The following is an 18,847-nucleotide window of genomic DNA, read 5'->3' as shown; positions in this document are numbered from 1 at the left end:
AAAGGCAAGCGAATAGAAGTGGGTCTTCAAGCGAGACTTAAAGACTGAGAGTGTGGGAGCCTGCCGGACACTCAGTGGCAACTCATTCCACAGTCGTGGACCTGCAACAGAGAAAGCCCTGTCACCTCTGAGCTTACGACGGGTTTCTGGGACTGAGAGAAGCATCTGGTCTGCTGACCTCAGAGAGCGCGGTGGGACATATGGCTGCAGAAGATCAGTGAGATAGGATGGGGTGGAACTGTTCAGTGATTTAAAAACATACATGAGAATTTTGAAATGGATCCGAAGGTGAATGGGTAGCCAGTGCAGGGAGGCCAAAACTGGCGTGATGTGCTCTCTATAGCCTGTACCAGTTAAAAATCGGGCTGCAGCATTTTGGACCAGTTGTAGACGAGCAATGGAGGACTGACTGATTCCAAACAGAAGTGAATTGCAGTAATCAAGCCTAGATGTTATGAAGGCGTGGATCACTGTCTCGAGGTTCTTTTTGTTGAGTATAGGCTTCAGCTTAGACAGCCGTCTCAGCTGAAAAAAACAGGATTTGACCATCATGTTTACGTGACTGTTGAGTTTTAAGGACGGGTCCATTATCACCCCCAGATTAGTGACCTTTTGTTTCTCTAGCGGGGCTAGAGAGAAAAGGTCAATGTCATGGTTCATGAGTGAGCCACTGGGATGGAACAGCATGACTTCAGACTTCTTCTCATTGAAGCTTAAGAAGTTTAAAGCCATCCAGTCCCGGATGTCAGCCAGGCAGTCAAGATGAGCAACAGTTCCCTGCAACGCTGAACTGAATAAAGCAGGTTAAGAAGATGGATTAATCTATTTTTCTTAAAGCGTTTGTGCAGTGAACAGTATAAAAACTCTGTGATTTGGCCCTGCTCTCTGCTCAAACCTTTGAATGTTAGGTAGTTCACCGAGGTGTTGGTGACATTTAATCCCTCTTAATTTCTGCATTACTTTATAAACAAGAGTATAAGTTAATTGAAAAGTTTTATCTTTGTTTGTTGTCTGAAGGAGATTTTTGCAGATGCACTAAAGACCTTGTTTGAACTTATCTTTTAAATTAGGGATGCACGATATTATCGGCATGGTATCGGTATCGGTCGATATTAGCGATAAAGATAAATATCGGACATTGGCCATTCCATCAAAATAACTCACTGATTTAAAAGGCTTCTGTTTTAAGTTGATTTTTAATTTAGGAAACTGTCAAGTATATCTATTAATGCACTACTACTTATGTGCTTTTCACTTGTTGCTTGTGAAGAGGTTGAGTTTAGATTTATGAAAATTTACAAATTTGTGCTGTTCGAGTGTTGTCATTGTGTTAGAGAGAATAAATTTGACATTAAACATAATCCAAGTTGACATGTTACATCATTTTCAGCCCCCTTTTTGGCATCTGCATTTGGTAGCAGGCCAAATTGACAAATCTCATGCAGAATAATGTATTTTGATTCCACAGCAGAGAAAGCTATGTAGTCTCTGTAAGTAGGTCTAGTGGGGAAAATATCGGTATTGGTATTGGTTATCGGCCAAATAAGTTTTAACATATTGGCATATCGGATATTGGGCAAAAATCCAATATTGTGCATACCTATTTTAATTTGTTCACACTTCCATATTTCTATACAGTACTGTTTTTAAATCATAAAGGTTTACTTTTTTTACAGTCTTGTAAAGACCCTGAACTATAATTTAGGATCAATATTTGACCATAGTCACTCAGCATACATTGTGTTTGACCTCTTGAAAACACCACAAACATGAAAAGTTCATACCTTATAAATATTTTCATAATTTTATACATAATTAAAAGGAGAAAACATCACAAAGACTAATTTACTTACCTTAGTAGCATGATCTGTAATCTTGCTGGTAGAGACCAAGATTAGAAGCTAAATTAACAAAACAGCTTAGTTTTTCAGCACTTTGCATCCCATCTAGGGTTCTTCTGTATGGATTTGAGTTGCAGCAGGTGATCAGCACCATAACTAACAAGCTCCAGACATTCATCAGTCTTTGCTAAATCTTCATTAATATGTAGATCTCCAGTGCCGACTTGTGGATGAGACCCAGTCAGATGGATAGGACACACTGCATGAACCAGCTGATAACATCACAAGCATTGCACTGAAACATACGAGGAGAAATGCGTTAAAAGTCCGATGAAGAACGGAAGAAGATCAGTTCAGAGTTAGATGAAGGAAGCCTGTCTGATGTGAACCCATCTGAAGAACCAAGTCTGCTGGAAGGATGCTGTTGTAACTCCAAATTCCATGAAAAGTCCACACAGAGGACTACTAAACTCACTACTATTCTAACTTCATAGATCTAAACCTCAGCAATTGTTAAAATACTGTAAAAATAAACATATATCTTCTGGAAAATAATATTTAGATGTCTCCAGACTTTTTATATTCTTGCAGAACCATCTTTAGAGGAAACCTCACAATTATCCAACGCCCGTGCACTAATAGAAACAGTGGCTCTACTTAAAAAAAAACACACGAGAAAACAAAATGTCCGTCTGCACAGCCGCTCAAGGCCTTTTAATATTGCTCTTTTTATGGGGCTTTGATATGCAATATTCCAGATTGATGTTCAAACTGGGCAGCACGGTTGAGCAGTGGTGAGAGCTGTTGCCTTTCAGCAGGAAAATCACAGGTTGCCTCCTGGCTTGCAGCCTTTCTGGATGGAATTTGTAATTCTCCCTGTTCAGTTCAATTATGTTTATTTATACTGTTCACACTCGTGTTTTTTCCTGGTACTCTGGTTTCCTCCCACAGACCCAAAACATGCATATTAGGTTCATTGGTAACTCTAAATTATCCCTAGGTGTGAGTGATTGTCTCGTTTGTCTCCATGTGTCTCTGTGATGGAGTTGCAAACTGTCCAAGGTGTACCGTGCCTCTTTCACAGAGCCTGAGATACGCACCAAAGGAGAAAGAGAGAACCATTTAAGGAAAATGGATAAATGGATGGATAGGTATTGAAACACAGAGAGTGATTAAAACATCCTGGAAAACTCAAACACAATCCTCCCAAAATGGAAGAGACAACCGCCACAGAGCAAACAGTGTTCTGAAGGATGAAGCACACCCTCCTCATTAGTTCTTTTGTTATTCCTATCTGGAAAACACAGGAGAGACCTTAAAGTTCGTACATCTAAGTTGAGCAATGACTTCAAGCCAACTCCTTCAGCTATCTTCCAAACCCCACTTCCAGGACCAGAACCCTATCTAATGTAAACTCCATACTTTTTACTCACATTTAAGAACATTTAGTATTTTATAATATATTTTTATCTACCTAATTATTTGTTTTTTTAATGCTTTTAATCTATTTTCTGATAGTGAAGGTCTCATTTATTGAAAGGAGGAGAAATGTATGTGAACAAGTGCCTCTTATTTATTAGAGATGCTCAGCAAATCTACTCTAAATCTTTTAGTGTGATGACAATAAAGCTTTTTGAGCCCAATATTAAATATGGCACGCTTGGAATAGAGGTGTCAAATGATGAATCTGCATTCACTGTTTTAATCAGCTGCACAGTCTGTTCTGATTTAACAAAATGACAAAAACAATATACTCTAAGGCAGAAAAAATGTGAGTTTAATCAGAATTTTATCAGTCTTTTTTTTGCACATTTGATATTATTGCAACAGTCTGTGAGAGGGTGTGTTGCAATCATTGAATTAGCGTCACAGCAGAAACAAAAGTTCAGGGGTTGAATCTCCTGATGCTTATTTTCTGCTCGCCAACAGCGTATCACTTTCCTCATGTAGTGCGTTTTCAGATGTTTCTTGCCAACAGTTCAGTCTGTTTGGACCCAAATCATTTCTGCTTGTACGTATACTTCTGGGTTTTATTACAGCAATATCTTTTTTCACATTATCAACTAATTTGATTTGACCTACATTTAAAAATAGTCAAGAGCGTGGCTTAAATACGGTAAATAGGACCTTTCTCTATTTACAGTAAATATCAATTGTACCTTGACGCATGTAGAAGATTTTAACACAGAACTAGAAAAATTGTGTTTCCTGCAAAAATGCAGTGTGAATATTTATTACAGAAGAACTTGCTGAAAAACAGCTGAAATTAGCTATTAAAAAAACATGCTGAAATGCAGCTGAAATGAAAGAACAAGCCTAAATTAGCAGAAGAAAGCAGAAAGAAAATATATTTGTTGAATTAGGCTTAAATAAACAGAAATGAGCACAAAAATATGGAAATCAGCTTTAAAATAAGCTCAAATTAGCTAAAATGAAAACAACTCAAAAGTAGCTAAAAAGGCAGAACAAAGCTTAATCTACGAGAAGGAAGTAGAAAAAGCTGAAATGAGCTAAAAAAAAATCTGGAATTAGCTGAAAAAGCTAAAATTTGCATAAAACCAGCTAAATAGTAGCATAAAAAGCTGAAACTAGCTGAAAAATCTGGAAGGAGCATTTTTTTTCTTCTTTCAGCTGCTTCCTTCTTCAGGGGTCGCCACAGCGAACTAAGTCACACTAAGACTTGGCAATTATTTTTACGCTGGATGCCCTTCCTGACACAACCACAGACCACCGAGCTACCACAGTCCTCTGTATCGAGCAGAAAGCTGCTTTCTAGGACGCCCGGGTGAGCAGATTGGGTGTGTGGGTAAGAGCCTTACTCAAGAGCCCAGAGTGGGAAATTAGGGTGGAGACAGGTGTGGGCGCTTCACCAATCCCACCCACATTTTTGATGTTGTCGGTAAACTGGGAGTTGAGCCAGCGATCTTCCGATCACAGGTCCAGGCGCCTGAGATTGGAAGGCTATAAAAGGAGCCATCCTTGTATGCCTAAGAAAGGAGCATAAAAAGCTTAAATTAGCAGAAAGAAGTTAATTGGACTGAAAGTAGCAGGAATTATCAAGAAAAAATAAAATCTGAAAACTGCTGAAATTAGCTAAAATATGCTAAAGGGTAGCTGAAAAGGTAGAACAAGTTTAAATTAGCAGAAGAAAGCAGAATGAACACAAGTTTGCCCAAACAGGCTGAAAGAAGCAGACATGAGCACAAAAATGTGGAAATTGTCTGAAAATAACTTAAATTAGCCACACGAAAAAAAAACAGCTGAAAAGTAGCTAAAAAGCAGAAAGGAGCTTAAATTACCAGAAGGAATCAGAGAGAGCACATTTTTGCTGAATTAGGCTGAAAAAAGTGGAAATTAGTGCAAAAAATGTGGAATTAACTGAAAGGTTAACGTTAGCATAAAAACAGCTAAATAGTAGCTGAAATAACAGAAAAAGCGTAAACTTGCAGAAATAAGCTGAAAGGAGGATAGCAAGCTGAAATTAGCAGAAAGAAGTTAGAAGAAGCACAAAAATCTAGTTAGCAGAAAGAAGCTGAAGGGAGCACAAAACAGCTGAAAGTAGCTGAAAAAAGTTTAAATTTGCACAAGGAAGCTGAAAGAAGCTGAAGCAGAACAAAATGTGAAATGAGCAGTAAAAGGCTGTAAACAGATCTAAAGATTTAAAGGATGTAAAATGAGCTCATTTAATTTCTCTGAGAAAAAAATGGCAGAAAAGGCTAAATATTTCAAAAAGCTAAAGTTGCACCAATACTAAAAGTCATAGCACCCTTCTTCTGAAATAGTTGAACATTTTGATATATGATTTGTTGAAATAGTTTGAAAACTGCGGGACGAGAACGTACAGAAGAAAAATGGATCACAATAGAGTGAATGCTTCATAAACGTTCATCCTATTAAGCACAGACTCCTTTGAATACCAAATCCTCTGGATGCCAGCAGCCTCTGCAGACAAGCAACCTAAAAGGAGGTCAATTGTTGAAATTTAATGCCTGCCCTCTATATTTAGAGGGAGTCTGAGTAGGGTAGAAAACTCACACTTCCTTTTTTCCACAGAACAAGGTGCCGTGGGTCAGACTTCACCTGAGCAAGGCCATCTCAGTGAAGCAGAAAACCCAAGGCCTGTTTTCACTCTAAACCAGGCACTTCCTCCCCACCCATTTGCTGCCAGGCCTTATTCAATAAACATGGGCTTAATTCACTTTTTTTTTTTTTTACTCTTTACTCTAGCTTGTCAGGTGGTCTGTGAAAGTGGCTCTCTGGGAAAGTAGCAGAAAGCAAAACTTATACAAGAAAATGTGACTCAAAGTCAGATTGGAGCTGTTATTAGTTTGTGGTGTTGAGTGAAATGATTCTGGTTTCCTGGCAAAGACTTTTTGAATTTGATTGAACTTTTTAAAACATGATTTTTTTTTTTTATCTCACATGTTCCCATTTTTCTTGATGTTTTCTCTCTTTTTTATGCTTTTTCAGGCAAACTGCTATTACCACGGAGAGGTGGAGGGTCATGTCAACTCAGACGTCAGCCTCAGCACTTGTGCTGGAATTAGGTGAGTTTGTCATACATGATTTGCCTTCCATGGTAATAATGTTGTTCTAACACGTCACTTATAATCTGCACTGAAGGCCAGGGAGTGTAAAACCTCCCTCTGCTATTGCTTTTTGTGTTGCTGGATGAGTTGATCGGTTTTATTTGAATTGAGTCTCAAATGAGTTGAATTTCACGGCTGTCAAGTTCAAGTCGGCTGGTTGTGCCTCTTTCTTTATGCGGCATAAAAGAAGTCTCACAGGTAAAAAACGTAAAGTCGAATGATTGTGCCTGCTTTAAACACAGTACCACTTTAACCAACCATTTTACCAAACATCTGTCACACATACGCGTCAACTTTCTGGTTAGATTTTGGTTTGCAGGGTTGCAGTTTCTATTTTACCCCTTTTTTTCCGTTTGTTTAAAAGACTACACATCCATCAGAAGTTGTTAAAAAAAGACCCAAATTAAGAATTTTTTTTTTATATATTCACAATTATCCAATATTACATTTCTGGGTAATAAAGGTCGGTATAAGACCTTTGCTTGCAGTATCTGGTGTGACGCCCAGATGCAGTAACAGCTGTAACTAAACTCCAGGATCCGTTTTGATTCCTGAAAATGAGGTGCTTACTTCAGGTTCATTTCTGTTAAATTGATTTTTTCAACCACTGAAACTAAATAAAGTCAGTATTTTCTGCCATTGTATTTTTTGGAATGTGTAATGTGCATACAGTAGTTTTAGTGTTGTTCAATGACCTTCATTCTCTTAAGACTCACATGTACTTAATTTGCTGTAATGATTTAAAATTCATGAGGGCAGACTCAATATTGTGATACTATCACCACAATGTTACACATAGAGGTGAAAGTTCATTAAACTCCCTACCAGCAGATTTAATCATTGTCATTTCGTGACATAATAATAATATGACTCATGATTGTTCAAAGCAGGGTTCCCGACACTGGTCCTTGAGGAACCCCGCCCTGCATGTTTTACTTGTTGCCCTGATTTGACTCAACTGATTTGAATAAATGGGTGATTAACCTGCATCTGCAGAACTTGAAGTAATTAAATTGCTGAATCAGGCATGTTGTAGCAGGAAACAACTGAAACATGCAGGATGGTGTTCCTCAGGGCCCTGGGTTGGGAACCACTGGTTCAGAGGAACTGCGCAAAAATAACAGCGATATGTATGTATGTATGTATGTTTTATTTATTCATTTCATTTCATCCAAACAACAAATATAATACAATTTAAAGAAAAGAAAAAAGATATACAATCACCGAAATAAAATGAAAGGCAGCAGAAGAAGAATGAATTCTTATATCTGCCCCTTGTCCCCAAAATATATTCCAAACAAAATTACTATACAAAAGCAAGATGAATTTATAAAAAAATAAAAAAGTAAAAAATAATTAAAAAAAACTTAGCTAAAATATAAGATCAACTGTAAACAATTTTTATGAACTCACATTATACTTAATATTTTTTTTTAAAACAAATTTTTATCATCCTCTTGAATATTTACATAGTTTTGGCATTTTTAATATCAACCTCCAGATCATTCCACAATCTAATACCCTGAGATATAGTGGATCGCATCTTCAGACTGGTGCGACACCACGGCTTCACAAACATCTCCATCCCCTTAAGATAATAATTACTTTCTCTTTTAACAAATTTCCCTTGAATGTTAGTAGGTAGTATGTTTTTGTTGGCCCCATACATAAACAGTAAGATATTGTAATCAACCAAGTCATAAAATTTTAATAACTTTAGCTGAAGAAACAATATATTTGACGGATGGTTATAATCTTTTCTGGTAATAATTCTTATGGACGATATTATGGATATGGACGAAGAAGCTTCAGCTGCTGCACCAACTAAAGTCCCAGCCAAAGCCCCGAGGAAGATGTCGACCCCCGAAAGCAAAGCAGTAAGAACGCAATCTCCCGTAGCTCATCGTGTCCGCCGTGGCCGACTACAAGGAGCGGAATTGAGTTTCTCTGGTGGCGCTCAAGAAGGTGCTGGCCGGGAAAGGAGTGGACATAAACGAGGCCAACAAACACATCCACACCTCCGTCACCAAGCTGGTCAACAATGGCACCCTGAGCTAGACTAAAGGCACCGGCGCCTCCAGATACTTCAAGCTCACCAAGAAGGAGCCTGCAGCTGCCAAACCAGCCAAGAAGGTGGTGAAGAAGAAGGCTTCTGCCAAAATCAAGAAGCCTGCTGCCAAGAAGACCACGGCAGCCAAGAAACCCACTGCTAAGAAGCCAAAGGCAGTAAAGAAAGAAGTCCCCCAAGAAGGCACCGGCAAAGAAGGCTGTCAAGAAGATGACCAAGAGCCCTAAGAAGGTCACTCCTAAGAAGCCAAAGGCTGCCAAGAAGTCTGCAGTCTAGAAAACTGGCACTAATCCCTGCAGCCAAGAAGGCCAAGTAGTAAAACTGAGCTTCATGAGCTCTTCATCCCACACTAATAATAATAATAATAATAATTGTAATAATCGTGAGTGATTTTGCCACTTAGAAGATTCTCTGGGTTTTTTTGTGACCTCAGGTCTCTCTTGTAAATGAGTTCCCTTGACTCAATGAGACTAACCTGTATAAATAAAGGTTGAATGACCTCCTAAGGTTTTACGTACCTACCTGGGGTGGGTAACAGCAGCCTTTTATTTACTCCAGTCATGTATAGTATGTTTGAACGTGGCTTCCTGGAGTCTAAACTCCTTAGAGACAGTTGTGCAACTTTTTCCAGGCTGACGTGCTCAAAAACTCTTTTTTAAGTAGGGTCTTTGTGCATCAAAGTGCTTTGACCTTACGTTTTGATGATCACGCTTTTATGTGTATTTCCAATTTAAGTAGCAACCAAACTTTTGCCACTCAGTTTGGCAACATCAGATGTTTTTTTAATGAATAAAACATCTTACAGGTAGTCCAGTTATTTGTGATTCTTAAAACTACCTTTTAGGAAATGTATGAAAATCTGAGTAATATTTCTGCAAACGCGCAGACAAAATCACAAACATTATAGAAGTCAGGATATGCTTTGCAACAAAAGTTAGCAGAGATTTCTGTCTCTTTATGCAGCTGAAAATAACATATTGTGAGGCTTTAGACAAGTGAGGAGTTTCCGTGTTGGAAATGCTTTATTTGCAGATGTCAAACAAGAGAAATGATTGCAGCAGTATCATTGGGCACCATCCAAAATGTTTTCATAAATCAGCCAAAAACCCAAACCCTGTAGAGTGATTTAGCAGACCGAGTATGAACTGCTGGTCATAACAATTATTTATTTGTTTCAGTTTCTCTGAAACCTGTCTGTGCGGTGACAGATCAATAAAACGTTTTTGACAGTGCATTGCTTGACCCCATCGCCGACACAAACGGTTCCTGGTTTGGATTGGCTGTTCTCAAACTTGTGATGGTTATTTAGTAGGAGTTCATGTGTTTTGAGCATTGTGTAATCGTTTATAGGAACCCACAGCGCTGTCGGCTGCAGCTGTGACAAGAAATTAGTTAAGTAGCCAAAATTATCACTGAACATACCATAATTTCTGGACTATAAGCCGCTACGTTTTCCGCACGCTTTGAACACCGCGGCTTATACAATGCTGCAACTAATTTATGGATTTTTTTTACGGGCTAACTAGCTTCATGCTGCCAAAACATTTAGCCTTGTCACACCCAGGCACTCATAGCTTCCCAATACACGTCTCTCTTGGGGGTGGGTCCTCTTGACTCAATGAGACTACCTGTATAAGTAAAGGTAGAAAACCCAACAGGTCACATCGGACCAATGAAACGAGGAGGGAAGGAAAGAACTGCGAGAGAGAACGTTCTCTCCTCCCCTCCCAGTTGTGCTCCCAGGGGGTTTCCCCTCTCCCTGGGGCCATAATGGGGAGCCCTATTTAAAAAGGCTGCTGCGTCCCATCCTCCTTCCTCCTGTACACTGCACAGGAGGAAGGTGGAGATAGTACCATAATGAACGACTCCCTTGTAGGCTACTGTACTTTTGATTGATTGATATTTTTTACCAGTCATGTTACAGGTGCTGTTCAGGGAAAAAAAAAAACATTTACTGTACGCATTTGTGCATGTTACCGGTATATATTTAATTAAAAGTTTAAAAAATCTTTCTGTGCAAACTCAAGGCAATTATATTTTTTTTAGTGGGCATGGCTTATATTCAGGTGCGCTCAATAATCTGGAATATATGGTAGAAATTATGAAAGACAATCATCTATCGCCAAGTAAAAAGAACTGAATCTTTCATTATTATTACCAAATGATATTGATGAATGTCAAAGTTCATGCTCAATAATCCAGTTTAAAAAAATGCAGCAAAGTTCAGTCAGGTCATCTGGACAGTTTCATTTATTGAGTCGTTTCATCCGTCATCCAAAGGACTTTATCAGTCTGAGGAGCCACAACAAACTCAGTCCCACGAGCAGCACACTCACATAGTGGACCAACCAGTTTGCCAGTGATAAGCTGGTTTCTGGAGCCCGCCCTCTCCTCCGTCGACTCCTCTGAGGCAGCCATAGCCAAAGTGATTCAAAACATCAAAGTTCATGCTCAGTAATCCAGATACAGACACCGATGAAGTCCTTTGGATGAAGGATGAAACATCTCAACAAAAAAAGAAACCGTCCAGATGACCAGACTGAACTTTGTTGGATATTAATGAATGATTTCACTTATAGTCTTTACAGTATATAGAATGGCAAATAAAATACATTTTATATTTTAAAGCAGTAGAACTAAACAAATCTACTTCAACTCAATTCAGACTTTTCTACAGGATGAATTTGTCCTTCAGTGTTTGCAGCCAGATATTTTAAATCCTCTTGAAGGTTTTGTTGGTGGTTGCAGTTCTGTTTGCAACTTGGAACAGCAGCATCACAGTCAAGGACAAAAACGGCTTACTTTTTATTTGGGAGCTGCGCTTAAGCCCCTTAAAACTGATAGTAGGAAATAGCATCCCGAGCTGCTTAAGATAATCAACACACAATGCCCTCTGTGCAAAATGATGATGAAGCATAATCAGTCAGAGGTTTTCAGCTACACTGCAAAAATGTCCAAGACAGGAGGTCATTTTGACTTTCTTTGCCCAGATATAATTTATATGAATTATTTTTTTTCTTGTATTGTATAATTTCTTCTTAGCTTATTGAAGTCCTTCTTGTTTAGTTTTTTTCATTTTATTTCATCTCAGTCTAAATGTGCTTTAAATCGTTTTGCCTGATCCTTTTCTTTCTGCAGGGGTTTCGTGTCTCTTGGAGGCAGCTCCTACATGCTGGAACCTTGCACCAGTTGCTCTAATGGGACTCACTGGATATACTCAGCAGAACACCTCAGTTTTGTTTCCGGAACCTGTGGCCACGATTTCAACATATCCTACCCCACTGCGTTCACAGACAGCAGCCCGTTCAAGGCCTTCCGCTCAAGAGTAAGGACTTTTTTTTTAACTGTCTGTTCTTTACTTTGTTTTTTTGTTTTTTATGGGAGGAAATGTGGAAGTTGACAGATGAGGAATCACACCAAACTCAGTTTACACAGTCTGTGCCCCTTTAAGTGACCGTCCGGTAAAAAAGATTCCCTGCTAGTTTTTTTTTTTTTTTAAAAGAACATACTGCAGTGAAAAATAGCTCAAAGGCAATTTTAACTAAATAATCTAGATTTCTTTTTAGTTTGTGTCAAGGACATTTTTCAAGCAGATTTCCCCCACAGTTTTACTCAATAACACGTTAGGGCTCCTTGTATTTTGTGCATTTAAAACACCATCACCCTCTAGCCCTTTAGAAAAAGACCATTTGTCATGCGGATATAAATAAATGGCCTACTATATATTTTAGAGGCTGCTACTTGTTGAATTATTCACTCATTCCCTCCATCTGAAGCATCCATTAGTGTCCTGAACGTATGGAGAGCGGCAGTTGTTAAACGCCTGAGCAAAAAAACACGTCGGCTATTAAACGGCTCCATTTGCTCTCGCCATGAAGTAAGACTGAAGACTCCTTCAGGTCCAGTCCAAACAGAATTCAACCCGTCACTTTAAAGAAACCGTTTCTTGTTTCACTTCCTTCACTCAAACCCTTGCGTCCTCCCGAGCATGGAGATAAATCATTTGAGCCACGTCCTTATGAAGCTTCAAATCAGAGAATGAGGTTTTATAAATAATGAGAAGTGATGAGTGGAAAACACAGAATTTAGTGATTTTTATCTTAGATCTATAAAACAAGACGAGTTCAGGCAAACATGACTGATTTACCAAAGTTCATGCTCAATTATCCAGGTAAAAATCCATCAATGTTTAGTCAGGTCATCTGGACGGTTTCTTTTTTTTTTTTGCTTTTGTCCTTCAGCCAAAGGACTTCTTAAATCTGAGGAGCCACCAAATAAACTGATTCCAACAAACAGCATACTCCTTAGTGGAAAAAAAAACAGTTTGCTGGTGCTAAGATGGCCTCCAGAGCCCGCCCTGTCCCTCATCAACTCCTCTGGGGCAGTCGTACCAAAGTGGTTCAAAACACCAACATTAGACAATCATAAAAGAGGCATACAGATTTTTTTTTTAATCAATTAAAATAAGATGGCAAAAAAAAGTAGCAAGAACAGTTAGATTATAAGACGAATGTAGAAAACTAAAAACAGGAACATGTCTGCATTGGTTCTTGCCAGGAGTCCCAACAGATGCTTAAAGTCACTTAGAGAGGTCAAGGTCGAGAGCTTCAGATCTTTTTGCAAGATATTCTAGGAAACGGGAGCAGAGTAGGAGAAGAACCTTTTACCTCGTTCATTTTACATTGAGGGGACACTGCAGGTAATAATGTCCTGAGAGCGCACGCTGTAGCTGCACTCACGCAGAGACATGTAGGAGGACATGTATGAAGGCAGTTAATTCAGCTCGATCCGAATGAGTTTGTAATCTGAATGAGAGGGATGGTTTATGCCGATTCATAATCCGAACGGTGTGCATGTAAACACTTAATCTGATCATTTTATTCCGATAGTGGACAACTGACCTGACTGTGCATGTGCAACCTATGGCAACCTTACGCATTTCCGCCTGGCTAGATGTTAATATGTCGGGGAAACAAAACTGGTCGGTGAGCGGCAACATTTCTACTAGAAACTTTGAAAGAGCTCAAAATGATCTGTATTACCTGTAGCTCCATCAGGGAGAGCAGTAACGTCTCCACCGTCATTAAAACCTGTCGCAGGTCCATTTTGGGCGCTCAGGTTTGTTTACGTTCATCATGGAAGTAGAACTTCTTCTGGGGTTTTTTAAGGAGAGTTTACCACTCTGCGCCTGTCGGTACTTCTGTGTAGAATAAAAGCCTGCTGCATGTAAACGCTCGTCGTGAACGGATTGTGTTCATGTAAATCATACATTTGGATTATTTAATACAAATACATTTCAATCCGATCAAAGAATTTTGCGCATGTAAACAGCTAATGTTCAGTCAGGTTATCTGGACGGTTTATTGTTTTTTTTCTGAGACGTTTCGTCCTTCATCCTAAGGGCTTTTTCAATCTGAGGAGCCACCAAACAAACTGATTCTGATTGACGGGGGAGAGGGCAGGCCCTGGAGGCCATCTTAGCACCAGCAAACTGTTTCTCCCCCCCCCCCCCACTATGGAGTATGCTGTTTGTGTGAATCAGTTTGTTTAGTGCCTCCTCATATGAAGTCTTTTGGATGAAGGATGAAACGTCTCAGCAAAAATAGAAACTGTCCAGATGACCTGACAAAACATTGTTGGATGACTGCTTTACTCAAACAGCAATAAAGATATGTGGGGTAAAAGATAAAGCAGCTGCTCAAGGACGTCTGAGGAGGTAAACATGATCATGATGCAGATTAAATACACGGGGCTTTCCACTGAATCGACAGCTTTTTTGTTTTGGGCTGTCATTTCTGGGTGCGTTGATGTCAGTGTGGGAAATGGGCTAAACATATGAGTTTGCTGGCTAAAATATTGTGATTTTTTCCACCTTATTTTTTTTATTTAGTCATTCAGCAATTGGGATTTTTATGTTTTATTGTGCTGCTTGATTTCTGTTGGTGATTAAAGCGCTGGCTTTAGTTTCAGATGCTGTTCTTAGTTGTAAGAGGCCTGCAAAATTTAGGACAAATCTTGGCAACAGCACAAAGCCGAAGTTTGTACCCGATGCAAACAAAGTGGGAAGCCGAACAAATGGAGACAAGAGTGGCTCATATGGATGATTTATACCTGTGTTAAAACTCTGGCTTAATTTTCCTGTGAAAGAGGTTTTTTTTCTGTGTACTTTTTTGTAGTGTTTTGCTGAGCTTGTAGTGCTCTGTTGTTACGGAAATACATATTTCTTGATTCAGCAGAAGATGAGGCTCAGAGGATGAAGCATCCCAACAAAAAAAGTCAGATTTTTTTTTTAACACAAGTAAGACAGTGACAAATATCCATACCAATATAAAATGAAATAAAAACTGTTGTTTCTGATGAAGCATGGAAATAATCTTTACATATACTTGATACACGGAAATACAGAGTTTTGGACGACATATCAGATATTCTGAAAACACAAAAGGGGTATAGGTGTATTTTTATATCTGTTAACCAAATATCTCATAAACTCTTGTACATATTTTAATAAAACTCCCAGAAAGTCATCATACAACTAAATACATTTTAAAAGTAAACCCAATTTAGAATGTCTGGTACAGAGATTTAATCTTAGCGAACACAAATATGGCTATAACTCAATCAGTTATACAGACAAAGAGCTAAAATTGATGTGGTAGTTGTTGAGATTAATCCTTTACACATAATTTAAGCACTAAAAGATGGCACATCTTTGTTTAAAACTTTGCTATAAACTATTTAATATTTGCTATTAACTGTGAATAAAATAGTATAAAGATGAAAATTTTTCAAAATGATATAAACCCGTTTTTAATTTTCACTGTTTGAATGAAATAATAAAAGGAGATTTATTACTTATTACTTGTGTGATTTATACCAAATCACAGACGATTCTGTTGGTGTCAACACTTGCTGCAGATACACATCAACTGCCCAAAATATGGACACAGATTGTAAATCCGTGGGCATGATTTTTTAAACTGTGGGGAACAAATTCTAAAAACTTTGCATTAAGTTTGTTCATAAGTCTTTGTGGCCTCCAAAATATGCGTTCTTTGACAATTAAAACTCCAGTTTGGAAGAGCATCTTTGGTAAGATTTATGATTACAGTATATTCTCTAATAAATTCTGTTTTCCGGGCTAAAGATTGCAACTCTGGTTTAGTTAGCTTGTTGCTAACTCTGCAATGGACCAAGCTGTACCCAAGCTGTACCCTTGGGCTGTACCCTCTCTCCTGAAGAATACAGATGTCCAACCTGTGACAATTCTAGAATTGCGCCACTCAAGGTGGCTGCATGGTGGAGTAGCTCTGTTTCATTTGTTCTGGGATGTTTCTTATGGGACATTTGTTATGATGTGTAACAACAACAACGTGTATTTTTTGTTTTGTTTGTTTGTTTGTTTTTTTACAACCGGGAGCTGCTGATTAACATCTCAAAAGCTCAAATATTACCTCAACTACAGCCCCAAATCCCAAATGAGTTGAAAAGGAGGTACCATGGATGCATTCCTGTCTACCTGGCAGCAGTGCTCAAGTGCTGACCTTTGAGGTCCTGGAGCAGGCAGAAACATGGCTCATGACAGTGGGAGGACCGGGATCATCCCCCGGTACCTGCAGCTAGCTGTAATGGTGAGGAGCTCAACAAGCTGCTGAGAGGGGTGGCCTTCGCTCAGGGAGGAGTTCTGCCCAACATTCAGGTGGCCCTGCTGCCCAAACAGAGAAAACCACAAAGTGCAAGTAGACGAATCAACATCTGCAACCGGTTTCTTCAGATCCGCTGTAAGAGATCCCTCCTGCCTACAGCCATCAGCATCTATAACAACTCTTTAATGAAACCAGGATGATGAGTTACAACAACATTTAATTTCCTCTTGGGATTAATAGTTTTTGAATTGAGTTGAATTATCTCACAGATGTAGGTTATTTGGTGTTTTGGAGACCTTTCTTCCCTGGAAGTCAAAAAGATAAGACCCATGTGTTTACAGTGGCCTTGTAAAAATAAATACAAATGAAAATATTTAACCTTTATCACCACTTATCAAAATATTTAGGTGAATGTATGTATATATTTACTCCCATTTGTATAATGTTGGCCCTATTTGACCACAAAATTGCAATGACATTGATACCTATGATGAGTGACTGCAAACCTCTGCATGCAGCTGTAGAATAAACGATTCACAGTGCATCTAAATGTTTCTGTGATATTTGGCAAATCCACATCATTTTGTTGTTATTCTTGAATCCAAAGCTCTTCATTATTCATAAGCTGAGTCATTGAGCACTTTCGTCAGTGTTCACATTAATATTAGTGTCATAAAACTTTTTTTGTGGTTTAGTTGTAGGTGTAAGTGTTTTTATTTAAACCACTTGAAATCAGACCCTTTTGAACTGGAATTTGGTTACCATGGAAGTCACAAGTGCATCAGTCAAATTTCAGTGACTGATTCATTTAAAAACACCTCTGAACCTGCACAAGGAGTATACCCTATGCAGTAAGTAAAGCAATATTTCTATTACATTTCTTTAACTATTCATATTTTATTTATTTCACACAATTTAAACCACAGAAAGGTTTAAGTTAAAGAGAAAATGATTTTTAATAGTCTGATGTATGTGGTAGTGAGTGGGTCAAGAAGGGTGACACTTTTTCCCCACTTAATTACATTGTTGCTGTTGTAAAAGTTGGACCACCAGGTCAATTTACTGACCAATAATAATAGGTTGAATAATTTATATTATGTAACATTATCATAATTTATAAACTGTTGAATTCTTCAAAGTAAGATAGTTATTTAAATACAGAGGAAAGACAATCGTGCTTGTATATTTTCTACCACTCCACTGTCTTCTTGTCAAGCATGCGAGTTCGTTTAACTTTAAATAAAATTTTACATTTTCTACCTTAGAAAGTCTTTGTACTTATTCCTGTACTTGGATGTTAAATTTTATTGTTTGTGTGATTCTTCACACTGTTTTTATTTTTCAGAGCTGATTTCAAAGCTGAAGGCGACTCTGCTCATGGACCAGAGCAACACAAGCATCATGTCGTTATCAACGGTAAGCCACCATAAGGTTTAGCCACCCAAAAGAAAGTTTAAGCTAGTTGCTAGGTAACAGAAAAAGCATTCAAAACACATAATTAAGATTTTTTACATCATAAATTCTACTGCTTTAATTTCTACAATTAGTATTACAATTGAACTACATTCTAAATGTTAATTTGTTCAATCTGTACTAATTATTAGGAATATTGTATTTCCTGTTTGTGGCAGGCTTCACTACTAATGTACTGGTGTTTATAAAGCTGATACAGTAGTTGCTCTGCTCACTTACTGGAAAAGGATTTCATGTCTGCAAGTTAATAATGTGCAATTATATCCCTCAATTCCCAGTCATCTGCTGAGCATGGTGAAATCCAGGCATATCAAAATGATGGAGATAGTTACACACGTTACAAAAGTGTGTCATGATTGAAAGCACATATCGGGATTAATGCTATTGTAGGAACTTTGTAAAACTAAAAATACCCTAGTTTCTTTCATATTTTTTTCTCATCATTTGCTTAAAATGATAAACCAGCCACTAGGGAGCCCGAGCCAGTGTATTTCTTATACCAGTCTCAAGCAAATGGCATATCAGGTTTTCTGGAACTGGTATTGACTGTCACCTTCATCTCTCTCTTTTTATTTATTAATTTATTAATTTTCTTTTTTGTTTGTTTGTTTTGTTTGTGTGTCACTGAAAAAGATCTGCACAGTCCCAGAAGAAACTGAAGACAAGTATGGAGATGGTGAGGAGCAGCTGATCAAGTTGATGAAAACTACAGATAAACCACCATGCATGGACCAGAGTGAAGAGAAGCTTGAGGACCTTAGGGATTTAAAACAACATGAACCCAAACACACTGGCAAAAAATGTTTTATCTGTGACCAGTGTGGCAAGAGATTCAACTTCTCAGGAAATCTGAAACACCATCAGCGGATCCACACTGGAGAAAAGCCTTACACCTGTGACCAGTGTGGCAAGAGATTCAACACCTCAGGATATCTGAAACGCCATAAGCAGATCCACACTGGAGAAAAGCCTTACACCTGTGACCAGTGTGGCAAGAGATTCAACACCTCAGGAGATCTGAAAGTTCACGAACGGATCCACACTGGAGAAAAGCCTTACAACTGTGACCAGTGTGGCAAGAGATTCAACACCTCAGGACATCTGAAATGCCATCAGCAGATCCACACTGAAGAAAAGCTTTACACCTGTGACCAGTGTGGCAAGAGATTCAACTTCTCAGGAAATCTGAAACGCCATCAGCGGATCCACACTGGAGAAAAGCCTTACACC

The 18,847-nt window shown here is 38.5% G+C and overlaps 2 protein-coding genes and 1 pseudogene across 2 annotated transcripts in view; all 3 read left to right on the top strand.

Annotated features, from left to right (window-relative positions):
* Nucleotides 1-18,847, top strand: part of LOC119423519 (disintegrin and metalloproteinase domain-containing protein 12) — a 175,956-nt gene that overhangs the window by 66,521 nt on the left and 90,588 nt on the right. Inside the window, exons 5-6 of the mRNA XM_037690916.1 lie at nt 6,312-6,388; nt 11,637-11,823. Of these exons, the coding sequence (XP_037546844.1) occupies nt 6,312-6,388; nt 11,637-11,823 (264 nt within the window). The remainder of the gene's footprint in view (nt 1-6,311; nt 6,389-11,636; nt 11,824-18,847) is intronic.
* Nucleotides 8,224-8,814, top strand: LOC119424039 (annotated as a pseudogene).
* The window catches only part of LOC119424071 (zinc finger protein 714-like), a 1,512-nt gene continuing 210 nt past the window's right edge, over nt 17,546-18,847 (top strand). The window contains exons 1-2 of the mRNA XM_037691541.1: nt 17,546-17,560; nt 18,251-18,847. The exon at nt 18,251-18,847 is cut by the window's right edge and continues 210 nt beyond it. Coding sequence (XP_037547469.1) covers nt 17,546-17,560; nt 18,251-18,847 — 612 coding nt within the window. The remainder of the gene's footprint in view (nt 17,561-18,250) is intronic.

This window comes from Nematolebias whitei, chromosome 17 (genome assembly GCF_014905685.2).
Source record: "Nematolebias whitei isolate Nwh7 chromosome 17, NemWhi1, whole genome shotgun sequence".
NCBI classification, from domain to species: domain Eukaryota; kingdom Metazoa; phylum Chordata; class Actinopteri; order Cyprinodontiformes; family Rivulidae; genus Nematolebias; species Nematolebias whitei.
This window is presented reverse-complemented; position numbering and strand designations above follow the sequence as displayed.